This window comes from Thunnus thynnus, chromosome 8 (assembly GCF_963924715.1).
Source record: "Thunnus thynnus chromosome 8, fThuThy2.1, whole genome shotgun sequence".
Lineage (NCBI taxonomy): Eukaryota > Metazoa > Chordata > Actinopteri > Scombriformes > Scombridae > Thunnus > Thunnus thynnus.
This window is the reverse complement of record NC_089524.1, coordinates 3,039,277-3,059,845: the sequence shown is the minus strand read 5'-3', so window position 1 is coordinate 3,059,845 and position 20,569 is coordinate 3,039,277. Positions and strand designations below refer to the sequence as shown.

Sequence of the window (20,569 nt, the reverse complement as noted above, 5' to 3'; positions counted from 1 at the left end):
TCTCCTCTCTCCTCTCTGTCTCTTCTTCAGCTCTTCCTCCAAAGCCAGCGAAGCCCCAGCAGTCCTCCTCGGTCGGGGTGGGAGGGGTCAGCAGCAACGGCGCCAAGGACGGAGGAGCGGGAGGCTCGCTGCAGGAGGCCGAGTGGTACTGGGGCGACATATCCAGGTAATATTACCAGCTGATATTAGCTTATTTCAGATATCAGCAACAAGAAACGTCTCAGTCACAGTTCTTTAATAATCCAGTTTCAGAGATGCTTATAATAAATCAAAGTGTGGGGAAATGTTGTCTCCAATATCCTTCTCTTTTAGATATTCCTCCTATTTGTCATTTTTGCTTTATATGATAAAAGATATTAAAGTTTTACGATTAATGTGGATGTTTTTGGCTCAATTTTGCCTATTTGGACGGTGCACAGAGAACAGAAAACTGTCTCTAGAGTGTCAAAACTGCAGCAACACTGTTCAAGTATTAAAAACTTTATTTTTCAACAATTTTATGATCAAATTTGTCTCTGAGGAGACAGAAATCTGGTTGAAATCTGTTACTTTTTCATGAGAACCTGTAAACATGGTGTCTCTTAAGGCTTTGACCTCCATGAAGAGGTAAATGCAGGTTAGCACACACACACACACACACACACACACACACACACACACACTCACATGATAACCACACCTACAGTGCAGACAGTCAGTCTGCTGCCACCTTTAACACACACACTTATCCAGAGAGACACTCCTGGCTGGGACCAGTCCACCCAGTCTCTCCCAACATCACTGTATTGATGGACTGTTTACTCTTAAATGAACTCCATCTGTGCGACCGACTCAAACGTCTTTCCTCTTGGCTCTGGTTCTGTCTTCAGGGAGGAGGTGAACGATAAGCTCAGAGACATGCCTGATGGGACTTTCCTGGTTCGGGACGCTTCCACAAAGATGCAGGGCGACTACACGCTCACGCTGAGGTAACAGCACTGCAGAGATTATCATGAATGGAGAGTGTTTAAAACCCCTCCGGGGGGAGGAGGACGGGTGCTAGATTACTTCTCATGCTCTACTTTTATGCAGCCATCCCTCTAGTTAACTACAGATTGAGGGAAATAATGTGTTGAGAAGCATTTTTGCCTACTCAGCATCCTGGTATAAATTGGAGCAAATCGCCCGCTACCCTGGAAATAAAGTGCTCGAGTGCTTGAGGGGAATATTTAAGAGAATCTGTGTGTTTCAGGGAGGGATTTTACCAGTGTAAAAGTTTTAAATATGGCTTCTTTTTTTTTATGTGTTGCGCAGGAAAGGAGGCAACAACAAGCTGATAAAGATCTACCACCGAGACGGGAAGTACGGCTTCTCCGACCCCCTGACATTCGGCTCGGTGGTGGAGCTCATCAGCCACTACAGACACGAGTCTCTGGCTCAGTACAACACCAAACTGGATGTCAAGCTCATGTACCCCATCTCCCGCTTCCAGCAGGTCAGCACACACACAAGCACATAATCACACCCGCGCACACACTCAAACTAAACTGTCGCGCTAAACTTCAGCTCTCGGTACTTAAACGTTCCTCTTGATGCTTTTTATTTAACACACAACAGCCTCACTAGTTCACTAGTTGCTGAGAGGCTTTTATTGTGAAGTAAAACATCAGACACAAGATCCGCAGACTATAAATCATCCACAGAAGGAACAGTTATAATGAAGACTACTATAGACAAATGATACATAAAATAGAACAATAGAGAGTTAAAATGACAAAGTCAGGACAAACTAGTACAAACACTTCCTGTCTTTTATTGTGAAGTAGCAAAAGGAAATTCTATGTATTTGCCACTGAGGTTAGGTGAGGATGTGAACATATTCTGTGCTGTTTGGTTAGAGGGTCGGTTTTTGGAGGAGTAGTAGAAGAAGAAGAAACAACCTCAGTACATGGCAGAGCTGCTTTCTGCTTTAAGTATTTGTGTGTTCGTGCAAGTTTGCAGATCCACAAGTGTCCGTAGTGAAGCTGTAGTGAGTAAAACGAGGTTACAAAACAACATTTTCCTTTTAAATGTTTTATCATATCCTGATCTCGGGGGGATGTAACTCCTTCTGACTCTTCTCTCTGTAGTTAGTTCTGTTTTGAAACACCTTTCCTACCTCTGAAAGCGTGTGTCCCCCCCCCCCCCCCCCCCCTCCTCCTCCTCCTCCTCTGTTACCTCATGGCTCTCGCTGGGTGTTTCCACTCTAAAGTGCAGCGGCAGCAGGATCTCCACTCGCTGAAAGATTGCCCCCCCCCCCTCCCACCAGTGCTGCACGCTCCCTAAATAATTGCACACATCCGCGGTGTCAAAGGGCCGCCGTTGCATTTATTCCCTTCCTCCCTCTCGCTCCGCTCGTTCGCCGGGCGAGTCATTACTCAGAGCGATGCAATATCCACGAGCGAGCTCACCTTCCCTACACCCGGGGCATTGTGGGTGGTTTATTAACGAGCCTGTTCAGAAGTCACCCCTCAGTAAGCAGAATCAGGAGGTGAAGGGGCCAAACATGCACACTTTTACCTCCGTCCTTAATTACAAATAGCTCATCATTGTTTCACGTCTCTGACATGCAGAGTTTTCTTGTTTTGCCTCTAACGCTTCTCCTCCTCCTCGAATCCTCAGGACCAGCTGGTGAAGGAGGACAACATCGACGCCGTGGGGAAGAAGCTGCAGGAATACCACAATCAGTACCAGGAGAAGAGCAAAGAGTACGACAGACTGTACGAAGAATACACAAAGACGTCGCAGGTACGAGTATATCCCTGCTTTCTGACCGCAGTTTAGATGTTTTTCCCGCTTCTGACGCTCACCTCCTCCTCTTCCTCTTCCTCTCTCGTCCTCCAGGAGATCCAGATGAAGCGGACGGCCATCGAAGCCTTCAACGAGACCATCAAGATCTTCGAGGAGCAGTGCCACACGCAGGAGCGCTACAGCAAGGACTACATCGAGCGTTTCCGCCGCGAAGGCAACGACAAGGAGATCGAGCGGATCATGATGAACTACGAGAAGCTCAAGTCTCGGCTCGGGGAGATCCACGACAGCAAGGTGCGGCTGGAGCAGGACCTGAAGACGCAAGCCATGGACAACCGCGAGACGGACAAAAAGATGAACAGCTTGAAGCCCGACCTCATACAGCTCCGCAAGATCAGGGACCAGTATCTAGTGTAAGTAAAGGAAACACTATTGTGATGTGGAGCTCCTAAGCTGCACGTTTTATTGATTGTGAGTACAGCAGGGAGGCAGATACGGGACGAGGTCTTGTTAAGACACGCTTTGTTTTTAAATAGACTGAAACTTATCGATGAACTACGCTCTCTAACACAATCGTCCTCTCACAACGCAGCCTGTATAGAGAGCTGTGAGACAAGACCTCACTATCTTGTAACTAAATAAAACAGGAAACAGCTGAATGAAGTTAACTGGACAAGACTAAATCCTGGAACATGGACTAAAGAGTTGTTCTGGTTCCCAGATCCTCTGTTTGTGTGTTTGGCAGCAAACATATTGTAGTTCAACTATGATTAAATTTGTTTCATTTCTGTTCATTTATTTTTATTAATGGATTCATCATTTTGTGTGTATAATCGGAAAATAATGAAAACTATTCATCACAGTTTCCCAAAGCTCTCAAACTCAAACATTCAACTTGCAATGATGTAAAACAAAGAAAAGCAGCAAATCTTCACATTGTAGAAGCTAGAAAAGGATTTTTGTCCCTTTTATTAGATAATTGAATCAATCATGTGCTGTCTGTTTCTCAGAATAAAAGGTCAACAGTTCAGCTCAGGTTGATTAACACACAGTGACCCATTAAAGGACCAGTGTGTAAGATTTAGTGGCATCTAGCAGCGGGGTTGTAGATTGAAAGTGTGTAGAAGAACCACCAAACTTGCAAAAAGTGTTTGGTTTGTCCGTTCTGGGCTACCGTAGAAGAGGACCCCATATGAAGGGCTCATTCTACGGTAACAAAAACACAACAATCCTTATTTTCAGGTGATTATACACTAATTAAAACATACTTATGAATATTATATTCCATTTTTCTGCTGAGTCTGTTCCGCTAGATGACGTTAAATTCTACACGCTGCACCTTTAAAGTCGAGCGCGTCGGTTGTGAATCTGCTTGCGTGTCGACTTCAGATCCAGTTGAGTCCTCAGTTCACACGTCTACCTCGCTGCGCATTAAGTGACCGTTTTGGATCAGATTTTCCTGTTACTTTGATTAGATTTAGTGGAAACAGCTGGAGTTCTGTTAGTAAGTCAGAAAAGGTTCAAATAAATAAACACTTTTTTTATCATCTTGTGACTCTTGTAGGTCGTGACCCCGGGGTTGCAAATCACTGATACGTTATATCTTACTGTCAATTTTCTAAAAAAAATCAATGACGAGATGGTTTATAGATAAAACAACAAGAGGAACGACTGTTTTTGGCCAATCGAATCGATTAAACACCCGACACTGTATGGCATCACATAGATGTTAAAGGCAGCCAGAGAAACTTGTGTTTCCTCTTCGCCTGCTTCAGCCGGAGATTTTCCTGCTTTATTTCTGGGAAGGAATGGAACAGCGTGTCAGCAGAGTTGGCCTCATCCCAGATCAGCCTGCGAAGACGTTTCTTGGAGGCTCACTAATTTGATTTATTGAGTCTCATGCTTGTTCTCTCTGCACCTTTTAAACAATGCTGCGAGTGAACTGATTCCTAGTAGTAATGATTCTCTCTCTCTCTCTCTCTCTCTCTCTCTCTAAAGCTGGCTTAATCACAAAGGAGTTCGTCAGAAACGAATTAACGACTGGCTGGGAATCAAGAACGAGAACACTGACGAGTGAGTCTGTACTTTTTCTTCCTTTCTTCTGCCAAATGAGAAAACGAGGTTATTGCTTGTTACTGTACACATGTCAGCGTGTGTGCGTGTGCGCGCGCAGAGAGCGACTGTTATTAAGTTAAGATTATTTTCTCTGTGATTAAGTGTGTCTTGTTATGTAACTATGTGCGGAAGCAGAGGCTACTTCGTGAGCGAGGAGGACGAGAACTTGCCTCACTACGACGAGAAGAGCTGGTTCGTCGGAGACCTGAACAGGACGCAGGCGGAGGAGCTGCTGCTCGGGAAGCCCGACGGAGCGTTTCTCATCCGGGAAAGCAGCAAGAAGGGCTGCTACGCCTGCTCCGTCATGTGAGTACAGAAGAGACATATCTGAAATATTAATAACATGAAGACAGATCAGTTCTGTATGACCTAAGATGACCTCAAAGTTCCCAACATCACTGTAGGATAAATAAACGTCCCTTTCATTAGCATTAGCCTTGGTTAGCATGTAGCATGTAGCATTTATGAGCTTAAATCAAATAACAATGGCTCCTTCTTGTACACATCCAAAAGAGATTTAAGCTTTTATTTTCTATTGTTGTGATACAGAAAATGGTAACACTCCATCATCATCATCATCATCTCTGAATACTTTCCCAGGACGTTTCCTGGAAAGAACAGTGTAATTTAGTACCAATCACAGGGAAATTAGAGGAAATGTTCTGATACAGTTACTTAAGTTTAGTTGGTTGTGTTTATAAGCGGTGCCAGAGTCATTTCCTGTCAAAGATCTGCTCCAGCAAATATTCATCCTTCATAATTAGAAACTTCAGACTCCGTATTAGTTGAAAAGTTCGCTCGAGTTCAGAGTTTAGACTGTGACGAGGCATCTTTTTGGAAGTTTTTGAATTCCTGAGCGGCCGGTCTGATCTCACTCCTCTCTCTCTCTCTCTCTCTCTCTCTCTCTCCTCCCAGTGTGGAAGGCGAGGTGAAGCACTGCGTCATCTACAGCACGCCGCGCGGCTTCGGTTTCGCGGAGCCCTACAACCTGTACAGCAGCCTGAAGGACCTGGTGCTCCACTATCACCAGACCTCCCTGGTGCAGCACAACGACTCGCTCAACGTGCGCCTCGCCTACCCCGTCTACGCACAGATGCCCTCCGGACGCAGATGAACCCCACCTGGCCACGCCCCCACCCTCCCCCTCCCTCCCTCCCCTCACACATAGACAACAAACCAACCTCCCCTCCCTTTTTGTTTTTTGGGAAAGGGAGAACGGAGGAAGAGGAGGAGGAGGAGGAGGAGGAGGAGATCGGTTGAAATACAAACCCAACACCAGACCCCGTAAAGATAGATAGATAGAAAAACGAATTAAACACTTGCTGCAACACACACGTCAGCCACCTTTGAAGTTATATATTTTTACATGAACAATTTCGGAGGGCATTCTTTCTAAAGACTGCTTGATTTGCACAAGGAAGTTTTAAATGTTTGTGAATGTGAAAAAAAAATAAATAAATAAATAAAAAATAAAACGACCGAAGGAAAGAAGGAAGGAAGGAAGGAAGGAAGGAAACGGAGTAGAGGAGACGTCAAGAGTTTCAGGTTGACCCCCCCGCTGCTACCTAAACTCCAGCTCAGACTTTTTTTTTTTTTTTTAACCAGAAACACCCACAAGAATGACGACGAAGACGACAACATTCCCATTTTAAAACTTTTTTTTTTCCCACCTCAGATGATTATATTACAACCTTTCTTTTTTTTTTTTGGTTTGTTTCCTGAAGTCGTTTTCATGTTGCAGATGTTTCCTTCTTTTTTTTTTTTACTCCTAAACTTGTTGTTTGTGGTAAATGCAAGAGGAGATGATGATGATGATGATGATGATGATGATGTCAAGTGTCTGTTCTGTCCCTCTCCGTACGAAAAGCAAAAATAATGTAGCATAACGAGACAACGGACACTTATAACTCTGTTGAAGTGTTCCTCCATGTAGACTGCTGCTGAGGGGTTTTAAGGGGGGGGAGGGAGGGGGGAGTTAAAGGGGGGGGGGGGGGACACAAAACAGTTTTGTAGTCTTAAAGAAGGACAAAAGGCTTGCTTTTATACTAACTGTAGAGTGTTAATTTTTGCTTTGCTGGAACATAGTTTTCTTTTGTTTTTTTTTGCCAATGTGTAAACGGCAACGTCACCGATCAGAACCAGAGACCAAAGTTGATGTGGAGACGGAGGTGAAGGGGGGGAGGGGGAGGGGGGGGTTAAAGGGAGGGGAGGGGAGGGGAGGGAGGGCAAAGAGTCCGCTTTCTTAGTTTGTCCTTTCTTTACTTTACTTTTCTTTTTTTTATGAATGGAGAAAAGAGTGAAGAAAAAGCAAAGGAACGGTGTGTTTGAGACCACACATAAAACAGAGTTTTGGGCCACATGCTTGTTACACCAATAAGCCTTTTTTTTTTTTGTTTTTTTTGGTGGGAAACCAACCAACAGACAGGCGAAGAAGAAGAAGAAGCACTTAAATGAGCCTCATCTATGACCTCAGCGCTCTTTATGTAACTCCATGATCCAGTCACATGACCTTCGATCCATCTTCAGATGTCTGCCCGGTGTGATAAAATGTTCGCTCGGGACGAAACAGAACTTTTAGACTCAGCTCGTCGTCTTCTTCTTCGCTGGACGTATGTTAAGACTGTGGGAATATTTTATCAGTCCAGGCAGACACGTGAAATTAAGAAAATACCTTTTAAGGTTTTTAAAGGTTACATACGGAGCGCTGAGGTCATAAAACAAGCCTACAAGGCTACACTTAAACTAGACAAAAGGTTTCAAATGGTCTCCAGAATCATCCTGATAGGAAAGCATAAAAAAAAAGTCTGACCATAAAACCTGAAACCCATTTTATGTGTGGTTTTAAAAGAAGAAGAAGAAGAAGAGAGCGTGATACTTGCATATATGCTAACGACTGTGAGTTGAAAAACTGGGACTGTTTGTGTGTTTGTTACAAAAAAAAAACCTTCAGAAATAATAAGCTTTGATTATTAAAAAAAAAACAAAAACAAAACAAAAAAAAATAAAGTTTAATGTGTAAACACAAGAACGCAGGTAGACGGAGGCGACGTCCCGAGCTGAAGACACAGGCTTTAGAAGAAAAAAAAAAAAAAATACTGAAAACTTGAAAGAACGTGCAATCTAGCGTTGTGTTAATGTAGTTCAGCAGTCAAGCAGAGAGAGAGAGAGAGAGAGAGAGAGAGAGAGAGAGATGCACTAAAGGTCCAAGAGATAATCAAAGTGCACAGTGAAGCTTTTGGAGTTTTTGTTTGTTTGATTGCTTTAGTTTGCTTTTTTTTTTTTTGTTAAAGTTGTTATTTTTTTAAAACTCAGAACTTCTTGCCCGGTGCTTGACTTTATAACCAGTGGAAACATTTTCTCTGTCAAAGACTTTAAAAAAAAAAAAAGCATCACACAATAAAAAATATCTTCAAAAACTGAAGAGAAAAACAAACCGAGTTGCTCTGATTGGCTGTTTTTGTCTCTGATAGTCGTCCAATCCGCTGCCCGACTGATAATCTGCAACTATTGTAAGTTCCTGTTGACGAGTGAAGGTTAGTGGAGCTACGGGAAGGGTGTGGGGGGGGCGGGTGGGTGGGGGGGAGATGGATGGTTTTCTGCGGTTTGTGGCAAAATAAAACAAAAGGCAGCTGTTCTCGATTAGCCGCCGCCCCCTTTTTTCCTTTTAAAAACCTCGTCAAAAATGATTTTATAGGATTTGTGAGGTCGTCTACCTGGAAAAAGACGAGACGACGCTGGTTACAAAGTCAGACAAAGCACCCCCCCCCCCCCACACACACACACACACACCCCCACCTCCTCCTTCTTCTTCTTTGTCGTCTGCGGTGTCTTTCACAGTACAATAAGCCAGCATCACACACACACACACACACACACGCACTGCGGTGCGTCTGAAGGAGTGCGTCAGGTTTAGGAAGAGAGGGCCATTGTTTGAGAAGCTGCAGAGGAGTCATTGTGAGTGAATGATACAACCTTGGTTGTAGCCCACCATGTGTTTATCTACACCCGTCTCAGTGTCCTCCTCAACACCCCCACCCCCCTGACGGTATCACCGTTATCTACCCGCCCAACGCCACCGCCACCCCGACCCCACGCCCTCGATGATACAGTCTGCTCTGATTAGGTAGAGGAGTTGTTGTTTGTTGGGGGGGAGGGGAGGTGGGTTTTGTGGAGCTGAAAGCCATTGATAGGAAGTGGTCTCCTCTTTTTTTTTTTCACTGGAGACTGAGTTTTGTGCGTCTTAAAGTTGGAGCTGCTAAATCACATTTAGCTTGTTGTCAGACTGCTGGTCCACAACTAGAATAACACAGGTTATTCTGTAACCCTCCTGTTGTCTTCGGGTCAAATTTGACCCGTTTTTATATCATAAATATGAATTCCTTTCATCTAATTGCCTGAAAATCACGTGGATGGTTCCACACACTTTTTACAAGTACAAGTAACAATCACTACTTTCATTGCATTTTGGGTGTTTTATTAAAATTTATAGGATCTGTGGACTTTTGTCCTCCCGGGTCAAAATTGACCCGGATCAACGGGAAGACAACAGGAGAGTTAAGAGAGCAAAACAAGGTGACGTAATTAAAAGAGAAGCAGTTGTGACGTTTCTTTGCTGCTTTCTGGCTTTTTTTTTTGGTATTTAGAGAATCAAAATCGGCTACTTCAGAGTTCATTTTTAAAAATCTGCTACAGTCGAGTAAAAAACTTTAAAAATTATGGCATTTCCATTTAGGTCAAATATGTTCCAAAGTGCATAAAAGATGATTGTTAGAAACATGATGCTCACTGTGACCTCCATGTTGTTGTCAATTCCTCCATTCAGTCAGAGTGGAGATGCAAGTTCCTAAAAGGTAAAAAAAACAAAGTAAACGTAATGTTACACAAGAAATTTAACTGTGTTTAAGTTAACTGCTGATACAAACTATTGGATCATATTTTAAAAGAGCAGCTTAAGTTCAAGGACGACCAGCCGTGTTTAATGGTGAGAACAAGCTAAATTTGATTTATCAAGTTGAAGTTAAACTGCCAGCTGAAAGTGTTCGGTCCCTCTTATGATCCCAGTTTAAAAGCAGTGAAGAAGAAATCCAAGAGGCACAGCTGGACGGAACAGATGCAGCGCAAAGACGTTTCCCGTTTCAGGGTCGACCTCCAAATTTAGCCGAGAAACTAGCGAAGCGTTCAGATTTGGATTTTTGTTTTTTGATTCGTGTTTCTTTCTTGTACAAATTGTGGAAAAAATCTGTTGTAGAAATTCAACATGTTACAGGAAGTTGAACCGAATCCACCAATGAAGTTTTACAGTTCTGTTAGCTTTGCTTTGTTGTTGTCTTTGTTGTCTTGTTAGTTGCTTCCAACACTTTAATGTTAAAACTGCAAATTTCGCATCTGCAGCTACTTTTCTTCATGACAGGTCACACAAATCGTGGCTACAAGTGTTTACGTGATGTTTCAGAGTCAGATTTTAACTTTTATTGAGTCTTTAATATCTGATTTAGTGTTTTTGTTTAGTTTTCAGACCCAAACTGACACCAGAATCTGTTGTTCTGGTCACAAATTTAAAGGAAGAAAGTTGTCTCACCTGTAAAGTCGTCGGCTTTGTGAGATTTGTCTCCATCCAGCTGTGTTTTTTCTCTCTTGGACTGAACTTCAGGCAGGATTCTTTAGTTTTTTCGGGGGGAACACAAAGACGCGGTTTGTCGATATAATCCTGAATGTAAAAAAAAAAAAAAAGGATCAGACTGGGTCCAAAGCAGTTTTCCTTTTTCCTCCTTTTCTTTTTTCTTTAAAAGCACCACAGTAAAGTTCATCCGTTACCCAAATAAGATGATCCGAACTCTCCAGGTGCTATCGGCTATTCGATCCGGCAGACTTTTTAAACGTCTCCATCATGACCGGTCATTAACCCTCAGGTGTTTCCAGTTTACCGTTAAAAAAAACAAACAAAAAAACAAACAAAAAAACTACCACACGATGAAGCCAGCGATTTGAAAACTTAAATAAATAGATCAGGGTTTTTTCTGCATTGATACTTTCAATCACTCTCAGTCGATTAAGCTAGATCCCCACTTTGACTTTTTTTTTTTTTTTTAACCCTCACAGCTTCCTGTAGCTTAGCGACACATAGCGTCATCACCAAAAAAAAAAAAAAAAAGAGGATGTCATCGTCTTTTCCTTCCTCCCCCCACCCTCCTCCTCCTCTTCCTCCTCCTCCACCACCATCATCATCACACAGTCTGAAGGTTTTATTTTATTAGCTGACTTTTTGTGTTTTGTTTTGTTTTTTCAAAAATAGGGAACTCAAAAAAATCCCTGACTCTATTACTTGAACTATATTGCATTGCTCACTGTTGAATGTCTTTATATGAAAAAAAAAAATTATACATTTATTAAAAAAGAAAACAAAAAAAAAACAAAGAGTTCCCTTTTTTTTGTTTTATGGTGAGCAGGGCTGAAGGTCTTTTAGAGTTTTATGACAGATGTACAGTATTATTGGTTACAGGCAAAAGAAAAACGTAGAGCTACTTTAGGAGGGAAAGGAGGCGCTTTTTTTGTTTTTTTTTTGAAAACTTTTTTCTCAGAGATATGTTCGGATCTTTTCCTTCACAGAGGGCTTGTCTGAAAATTGCACACATTCATCATCTTACAAGAGACTTTGTGTTCATATTTTACCTGTGATGTATGCATCCTGAGTCACATTTACACAGAGATGTCGTATCTATCATATATATATACTATATATATATATATATATCTATAGAAACTTAAGAGAAATGACAGTTTGAAGGCTTGTTTTGAGTCATAGTTTTTTTTTTTGTTTCATCCCCCCCCCCGAAACATTTAGACCAAAGATTTCAGTTCTTGTTAATCTTTCAGTTGATCATTGGAAAGGTTTCAGTGATGTTTTACTTTTTAAATTTTTATTATTTCCATTGCCTCGATATTATCAAAACAAGAGCAGATGAAACCATGTTGTTGTGTGAATGAGTGCCCCCTCCCTCCCTTCCACCCCCCCGTACAGCTAGCTAGGATTGTTGGTTCATTTGTTTCTTTTAAAAAAACAAAACAGGTAACTTTTGTGGAGCGTCAGGAAGGATCCGTTCTTGTTCAATGATGTCCCCGACGGCAAAAACCAATCAGATCTGCACTCGTCAGTGTGTTGTTTTTTTTGCCGTTATAATAATAATAATAATATATGTGAACAGACTAAACTATTTACCAAAAGGAACAGACTCACAGCTTTTTCTCTCGCTCATATTACTCATATATTTGCACATTTTTGACGACCGTAGCTGGAGTTTTAGTTCGGCTTGCAGTTGAAAACGTTTCTATTTCTATGTGTTGAAAGTGTCCTGCAGAAATTTCTCGCAAACAAAAATAGAAATTTTTTCCTTCAATTTTATGGCGATGTATTTTGTGTTTGGGGGATTTAAGACGTTTACACTGATTCTATAGATCCTCAGTATGTTTTGTGCATTTTGCAAACTGTAAAATATTGATTTTAAATTTAAAAACACATAATTTCTGCAGGACATTTTCCCCCCGTCGTGTTTCACTCCGCCACAACAACATGCAATATTCCCTTTTCTGTCCACCAGGGGGGGTTTTTTCGCGATGTTTTTTTCCTTCGGCTGCGTCGACCCCCCCCCCCCCTCCGACTTACAGGTGTTTCCGGTCGTCGTAGTTACTAAAAACAGGCGGGAAAGAAAGAACAATAAAAAAAAAAAAAAGTTGCGAGGGTTAGCGGGACAAACCAAAATATCCGTTCTGTCAAGTTTACTTTTACAGACTGTTTAGTTAAGTTTTCACTTTTTGAAAACTCTAACTCGAATAACTCACAGGAAGCAGGTTTAGATTCACCTCTTAAGAAAATAAAAGGTACACTTTGATCCAAAACACAGGTGCAGTCTCAGTCACAAAAAAGAAAAAAGGTACAATAAGCTTAAACTTGTTACCTTTTTTTTTTTTTTTTTTTCTGAGTGTGTTTATACTCCACCACCAACCCCAGGACTGTTAAAAAATAGCAACTGTCTGTTGTTCCTCTGCTACTACTATTATTACTACAGATACTACTACTACTACTCGCCCTCAAGCAGTTCTGCAAAGTTTTATTTGCAGCCGGGTTTGAATATGTTTGTGATTCTCACCGAGGAGTCGTGTTGTGTTCTTACCACTGCTTATCTGATCACAGTACCCAGCACAGCTTCGAGGAGTAACAGCTTCTTATATATATATATATATATATATATATATGAAAATAAAGAACTTTAAAAAAAATAAAAAACACAAAAAAACAAACTTAAAAAAAAAAAGATTTTTAAAAAAAAAAGTGTATATGACACCCTTTCTTCCCCCTTTCCTCCCCTTTTACCTCCCTTTTTTGACATACGTACAGATCCAGCATGCATATTTGGTACTCTTGACTGTTGTTTTTTGTGTATAAAAAGAAAAAAAAATGTTTAAAAAAAAAAAAAAAAAGATGTCTTTGGAAAAACAACTGTTATTTGTCTGTTTATGGTGTATTCAGATCTGAATTTAATAGCAAATTTAACATCACTGCTTACAGCTGAAACCAGTTCCGGTCCTTTCTGTGTCAGTTGTTCGATGCTATAAAAAAAGAAAAAAAAGACGTAAAACTGAGAAAGAGAAACGATCACGAAAAGATTTTAGAAATACTGAAAATGTTCGAGGATGTTTTTAGTATTTCTCCCCTCATTACTAAACTTTATCCTAATTTCACAGATTATTTATTATTCTGTAAACTTTTTAATTTTTGTTTTAAGGCAACGATGCAAACACAGTTTTTATGTGTTGTGGTTAATGCTAATTTATTATGCGCTAATAAAATAAGCTAAAAAAAAACTTCCAGAAATGAAGTTTAAAGACAGTTTGCTATCGGCTAACGGCACAAATTTGCATGTCAAGTTCCCCAAATTTGACCTTGATGCACAAATTCCCTGCACAATTTGGTGAAAAGTGTCGCTGGTGTGAACAGAACCAAATACTGGACTGTTTCAAATACGGAAGACAAAACTCACTTCCTGTCTGAGTCCTCTAACTTCCTGTTTGGTGTCGGTCTCTTTCTCAGGGTTACCCTTCTGCCATACCTGCTCCCGGCTTTCTCTTGGTATTCTCTCTCTTTTGAAAAAGGTTTTCGGCCAATCACAGCACACTTTTATTTTCTCGTATCGGTTGCAATAGTTTGTCGGTTGTAGATTCTCCATTTGTTTATGAGCTGAACTCATGTACGTTTTTTTTTTTTTCAGTGGAGCTCCACCATATTCAGTTCTCTTGCAGAATAAAGAAAATATTTTGTTGAAATACAAAACTTTTGAGTGTCTTTTATTTTATTTTGGTAAAATCAACTTCCTACACTGAGCTTTCAGCATCTCACATGCAGCTGAAAGCTCTGAAAAAAGGGTATTAAGTGGACCTTGAGTGAAGAATATTGAGTCAAACTACTATTTTCAAGATGAATTAACTGCAGAAGGAAACATCTGTTGTTCAGCTGAATCATAATTCATCAGTTGATCAAAAGAGAAATTTATTGGCAACTATTTGGATGATGAATCAATCACCAATCAATCAATTTTCAAGCAGAAATGCCAAACATTTGCTAGTTTCAGCTTCTCAAATATAAATATTTGCAGCTTTTCTTTGTAATTTATGAAAAATTTAAAATCATCAGGGTTTGGAGTGTTTGCTGGATGAAAAAAGACATTTAAAGACATTATTTGGACTGGATTTTTATAGAAAATGAATAGAAAAAGGATTAATTAAGAAGATAATTGTCAGATTAATAAATTAAATAATCAGTAGTTTTATGTACATCAGTATTTTTTGGTAAACAGCAGAAAAAGGCCTGTAATTTCAATTATGATCACTTGAGAAACAAAAAAAATGAATTAGCAGCTTTTCTAATATATATTAGAATATACCTGTTATTGATTTTTATGATTAATATAATCAATAACTGCCTCTTTAAGAAGGAGAAGTTTGTCTTGACCTTTGGTGGGAAATAACTAAGGTAAGGCAAGTTTATTTGTGTAGCACATTTCAACAACAAGGCAATTCAAAGTGCTTTACATAGAACACAAAAGGCATAAAACAGAATATTAAAGCAACACAAGTAAAAAGACATAAAAACAATTAAAAAGTGTTAAATTTGGAAACAAAAAGAAACTAAAAGGGAATAAGACAGAACTAAGTACATTTCAACTCAATGTCAACTTCAATTTTGAGGTGATTTACTTGAGTATTTGCATTTTATAATAGTTTGTACTCATAGTCCACATTCAGAGGGAAATATTTAACTTTTTACTCCTCTTCATTTTTATTGTAGTTTAATTATAAATTACTGATTATAAAATACCCAACAGCATATAAAGTAATTAAAATGAGCCTCAACAGTGAAATGCTGCTTACATGCTGAATGCACATGTAATAATAATAATCCAATAATATAATATACAGAATGTTATAACACTCTGAAACTACCATTCTGTATAATAAGTAGTTTTACTTTTGATACTTTAAGTACATTTTGCTGATAATACTTTAAGTACTTTTTTTTACTTAAGTACAAGTTTGGATGCAGCAATTATATTTATATTTTTCTACTTCTGCATTTGTATTGAGACTAAAACTAACATGTAACTTATCAGCTACCAGAGTTTTAACTCAACTTCAGACATAATGTGTCTGTAAAATAATATTTGGCCAAAAATAAAAAGAAATGCAGTTTTTATCATGTTGCTACTTTGAACACTTGACAAGGATCTTAATCACATGTTGTGTAGATTTCTTCTCCTTTAAACTGTTATTTGGTCTAAAAACACTTTTCTACTCATTATGTGATATGATGAACTCAGATTGCTTATTGGTGGATGAGCAGAATGGTTTTAGGAGAAACAGGACATGTACTGACCATATTTATATTATATCATCAGTGGTGAGAGCAAGACTACATTTGCTTGTTTTGCTGATTTCAAGAAAACCTTTGACTGGATCAATAGAGACCTTTTACAGTATAAATTAATATGTTCTGGTATTAATGGCAGATTTTATAATGTCAGCCTCCAGTTTCATGTCTACAGTTAAATAACTTTCTGACTGGCTGGTTTCCCCATTTGGACTGAAACTGGGAGACGTACTTTCCCCTTCAGTATTTGCTTTTTATGTAAATAACTCAGCTGAAGAAATGAAGAAGGCCAATCAAGCAGTGATTGATAATATGAATTTAAGTGTTTTATTATATGCTGATGATATTGTGTTGATTGCAGAGACAAAACACAGATGATACATTTTAGAAAGCAACATGAACAGCAGAGTAAACATATATTTAAATATGTATCAATGCATGTAAAGTCCACTAGTTCATATCTTGGTTTGGTTTTTAATGGAAATATGTGCTTTTCAGAGGTGAATAAAACAAAGTCGTGTCTTGATCTCAGTTTTTCAACTCTCACAAAACTTTATGATTCAATCATCAGCTCAGTTTTATTTCACGCCGCAGGTGTGTGAAGTTCCTGACACAGTAACGCCGTCCATCCAGAATCTAAACCGTGAGATGTTTTTTCCCAAGGAGCATAAATTCACGAGCTGTTGAAGGTTAACTGGGACGGAGTCATGTCTTGTAAAAAAAAACAGAGTGTTGAAACGTCTTAATCAGATGCCAGCAGAGGAACAACTGAACTAAAAAAGACCTTTAACTGGGATCGAACACACGGGTTATCCTCGGTCGAGAGACGTCGCTGCAATATCTATATCTACGTCTAATATACAGGACCATATATATATAACCTCTGCCAGATATAAAAACTCCTGAAGTGTTGAGGATGAATTCCATTTTGTATTTCGTTGCCTTTTTGTTACAGTGACTTGTTTGTTTTAAAAGATCCAATTGAAAAAAAAAAATCCTGATTTGTTCTGGTTGTCTGAAGCTGATATGTTGAGTTTTTTTGGCTTTTTAATATGAGATTTTTTTTTTTTTTTTGTTCTAGCTGAGATTTATAGAGGAGAGAGGTTTGGCTGCTGAGACAGAGAACACTGCATCCCTTTATAACAGGACATTTCTTCCATGAAAACTAAATGTTCTGAAATGTTCTCTCCTCTTTTGAATCTGGGGAACCGTACATCATCATCTGTCATGTGGCCCATTCTGGTTATTATTATTATTGTCTACAGTCTCCTCAAAAGCACCAACAGTACAATGTCCCATCTCAGATATCCTTATTGATCATTTTATTCTTTGTCAGCATTGTTCGTTGTGTATTTTTATGTTTCTCGTAGATTTGAAAAAGTCTTTTTTTCCCAGAAACCAAATTTATTTGGAAACACAAGTTAAATAGAGTCTTTTACTTGTAGTTGTGTGTGTGTGTGTGTGTGTGTGTGTGTGTGTGTGAGCTCTACCAACCTACACTTATTAAAACACTGTTTCTCCCTAACAAGAAGAATCCACCACATCATTATTTGTCTCTCTCTCTCTATATATAAAGCTTCATTCTGATGCCTCGTTTTTTGTTGGGGTTTTTTTTTAAAAAAAAGGAGGCCGTGGCCCCTCTGTGGACTCACAACACACAAAAACCTTGAAACACGTTGCGGCGGCGGCGGCGGGTGTAAAACCCCCACGGGACCCAACTCTTAAAAAGTACGGTCTCTTGTATTTGATCTCCTTCGCTTCTTCTTCCACTCTTACACTTTGAATTACAAATTCTATTCAATTAATTTTACATTTTTGCTCCATTTCCCCTTTTTTTTTTTTTTTTGGGAGGGGGGGGGTGTTAATTAAAAGCGTGGAGCGAGAGATACAGAGCGGCTGTAATTAGATCTCGGCGAGACATGAAACAGAGCAGCGGGGCGTGAATCACGGCGTTCCCGTTTCTGTTTCTACTTCACGCTGACGGACGTGTGTGACATGTGCCAATCAAATCACAGGAGCAGGCACATATAAAACACTGTGGCAGTCACATTACTTTCATATAAATATACAATTACTCACTAAAACGCCCTCAAACGGCTCATATTCATCTTTGCTGAATCACACTCACATAATACTGTAACCTCTACTGGCTCAATCACACACACATTCATTACCTGATGATTAAAATAACCAATAGTGTGTCTTAAACCAGCAGTCATGTGTCCATATGAACAGTTAAAGAGGTTTTTCTCGCTGTAATCATTCCTCCTGTTCATACTGGATGTTAAAAGATCCTTCAAATGTGCTTTTTAATGGAAGTGATGGAGCCCAAAATCCACAGTGTGTCCACACAGTCATTTAAAAGTCTGTGTGAAGCTTCTATTCAGCTTCAGCAGTCTGAGTTAGTCATATCAAGTGGATATCTGACACATTTACAGTCTTTTTAGCATCAAATTCCCTCTTTGTGTTTCCTCGGACAGTGTTTCCCTGTTGAGCTGCAGGTGGAAGTATAGTAACAAAAAGAGGGACTTTGGCACTAAAAAGACTGTAACGTTGAAAGATATCTACTTGATTTGACTCATTTGGACATTGAAGCTTCATATTAGCTTCAGATAAACTTTTAAATACATTTTTTTGCACAGAAGGAAGACTGTGGATTTTGTCCTCCATCACTTCCATTATAAGGTCATTATGAAGGGATCTTCTAATGGTCAGTATGAACAGGAGGAATGATTACAGCAAGAAAAACAGCTTTAATGTTCATTTGGGCTCCTGACTGTTGGTTTTAAGACACACTTGAAAAATAGTGAACTTACCCTTTAAATTACAGACGTATTCATTATGTATAAAAACCTCTTTCAGAGTGTTTTATAGTATTTTGCATATTTTGTTACTGGATTATTATCACTAATGTTGTACTGTAGCTGGTGGAGGAGGAGGAACTGGTAATCAGTTAATATACTGTTGTGTAGTTTATCATATTAATAAGGTATCAGATTTTATGTCATGTGATTTCTGTGTTAAATCTTAATTTGACCAATAACAACAGCTGTCAAATACATGTAAAGCAGTATAAAGTAGCATAAAATGGACACCCTCAAATGAAGGTACAAGTACAAAGTAAATGTACTTAGTTACTTTTAATTACTGTAAATAATAATTATCAACTTGAGTGCACAACTCTGGTAAATATGGTCAACAGAGCAGGAAGTCACTTGTAACATTACATTTTTTTATTTTCCAAATGAATAAAGTGTTTTTGTAGTTGTATTTGTTTATCTCAGAGGTTGTTTTTTTTAAGGTTTTAGTCCAACAGTTACTGCATGAATTGGCTTTAAGTGTGTTACAGGCGTTCATGTAATAACTTTAGCGTTCGTCTGTCTGTTTTAGCACCACTACGGTTTATTGCCAAATACCTGCAAACCTCTTCAGACTTTTTCCCTTTTTCTCTCCATGAAACAGGAAGTAGGTGAAGTTGTGCCAGAACTGGCTGCTCTGTGCCAAATATCAGCACATTAGCATTTTCACTGTGAGCATGCAGACATTTAAAGAGCATCAAGAGCCGTTAGCGTCGCTGTAGACTCGTCTAGTATGAAGTTATCCATTTTTATTTCATATTTATACAGAATCTAAAACACTGGAGCAATCAGAGTTGAGAAGTTTGTATTTAGCGAGTTCCTGGTCTACAGAAGTCTGTTCATAAGAGTCTGTGCATGTGTTAATAAGTACATATATACAGGGTGACAGGAAATCAACTTCAAATCAACTTGTTGTTGACTTAATAAACTGAGAAACACAGCGAGCAAACAGAGACGGCAGGAAATAGCAGCGCTGCAGCGTAAACAAGGACAGACAGAATCATGTCACATTCTCAATTTATAAATTAATACGATATCAACTAATATCTCTGGGAAACTTTTATAGATCCGCTTCATGATGCACAGAGATCAAAGACATTAACACTACATGCATAATATATTTTCTGTATATTTGTTTTGGAACAAAACAAATTAGGTCTAAAAGTAACTTAATTGATGGTTTTCAAAGCTGTAAACTGGTAATAAGAACTGCTTTGACCTGTGACTCAGCAGTTTTTATTTATTTCTTGCACAGTCATGTCAGTGTAATGAGTAATGAGTAACTCATTGCAAGTACAGTCAAATGTTTTTATTTAACATAAATTATGTTTCGGTTTCTGTAAAGCTCTGATAAATAATGTTTTTGACAGCGGATGAAGTCATCAGATGAATGATGAGACTCAACACATCTGCTGTTGGGAGCGTGGAGGGACGATTTGTGTCTAGTTCACATTTTTGTTGAATCATGTAATCAGACTCCAGCGGAGGAGTTTTATTTTCTGCTGTTTTGTTTCTCTGAACTCAAACTAAAATTCAAACAAAAAGAGCAAAGCAACGAGCCGACGCTCAAGACGAGCTGATTGAACGAACCGATCACAGCGTTTCTTTACGATAACTTCCTGCGTGTCACGTACATACAGTTTAATGATGCGGAGAAAAAATAAATGTCACAAAAAAGAAGTAAACAAAGAATCACATGTAAATAAGAAAGTATAAGCAGTAAGTAGTGAAAGTAATTAAAAGTAAACATAAGTATAAATGAGTGAAGCAGTGGTGAGGAAGCTTCCCACTATGACAAAGCGGCTACCAGTTGAGACCTCGTTGTTGGGTAGATTTGATTTATAGAAGACGTCAGCAAAGCAACACAGTACATAAAATAAGCAGAACAGCAGAAAGGTCACTGGGATTA

The 20,569-nt window shown here is 39.2% G+C and overlaps 1 protein-coding gene and 1 long non-coding RNA gene across 4 annotated transcripts in view; one reads left to right on the top strand and one right to left on the bottom strand.

Annotated features, from left to right (window-relative positions):
- pik3r3b (phosphoinositide-3-kinase, regulatory subunit 3b (gamma)) overlaps positions 1–14,090 on the top strand; it is a 270,146-nt gene extending 256,056 nt beyond the window's left edge. For all 3 annotated transcript variants that reach the window (XM_067596136.1, XM_067596137.1, XM_067596138.1), the window contains 8 exons: positions 31–166; positions 870–968; positions 1,294–1,474; positions 2,641–2,766; positions 2,863–3,182; positions 4,768–4,842; positions 5,020–5,190; positions 5,800–14,090. In XM_067596136.1, coding sequence (XP_067452237.1) covers positions 31–166; positions 870–968; positions 1,294–1,474; positions 2,641–2,766; positions 2,863–3,182; positions 4,768–4,842; positions 5,020–5,190; positions 5,800–5,998 — 1,307 coding nt within the window. In that variant the 3' untranslated portion in view covers positions 5,999–14,090. The remainder of the gene's footprint in view (positions 1–30; positions 167–869; positions 969–1,293; positions 1,475–2,640; positions 2,767–2,862; positions 3,183–4,767; positions 4,843–5,019; positions 5,191–5,799) is intronic.
- The window catches only part of LOC137187320 (uncharacterized), an 82,732-nt gene continuing 72,650 nt past the window's right edge, over positions 10,488–20,569 (bottom strand). The window contains exon 2 of the long non-coding RNA XR_010929187.1: positions 10,488–10,591. This is a non-coding gene — a long non-coding RNA (uncharacterized lncRNA). The remainder of the gene's footprint in view (positions 10,592–20,569) is intronic.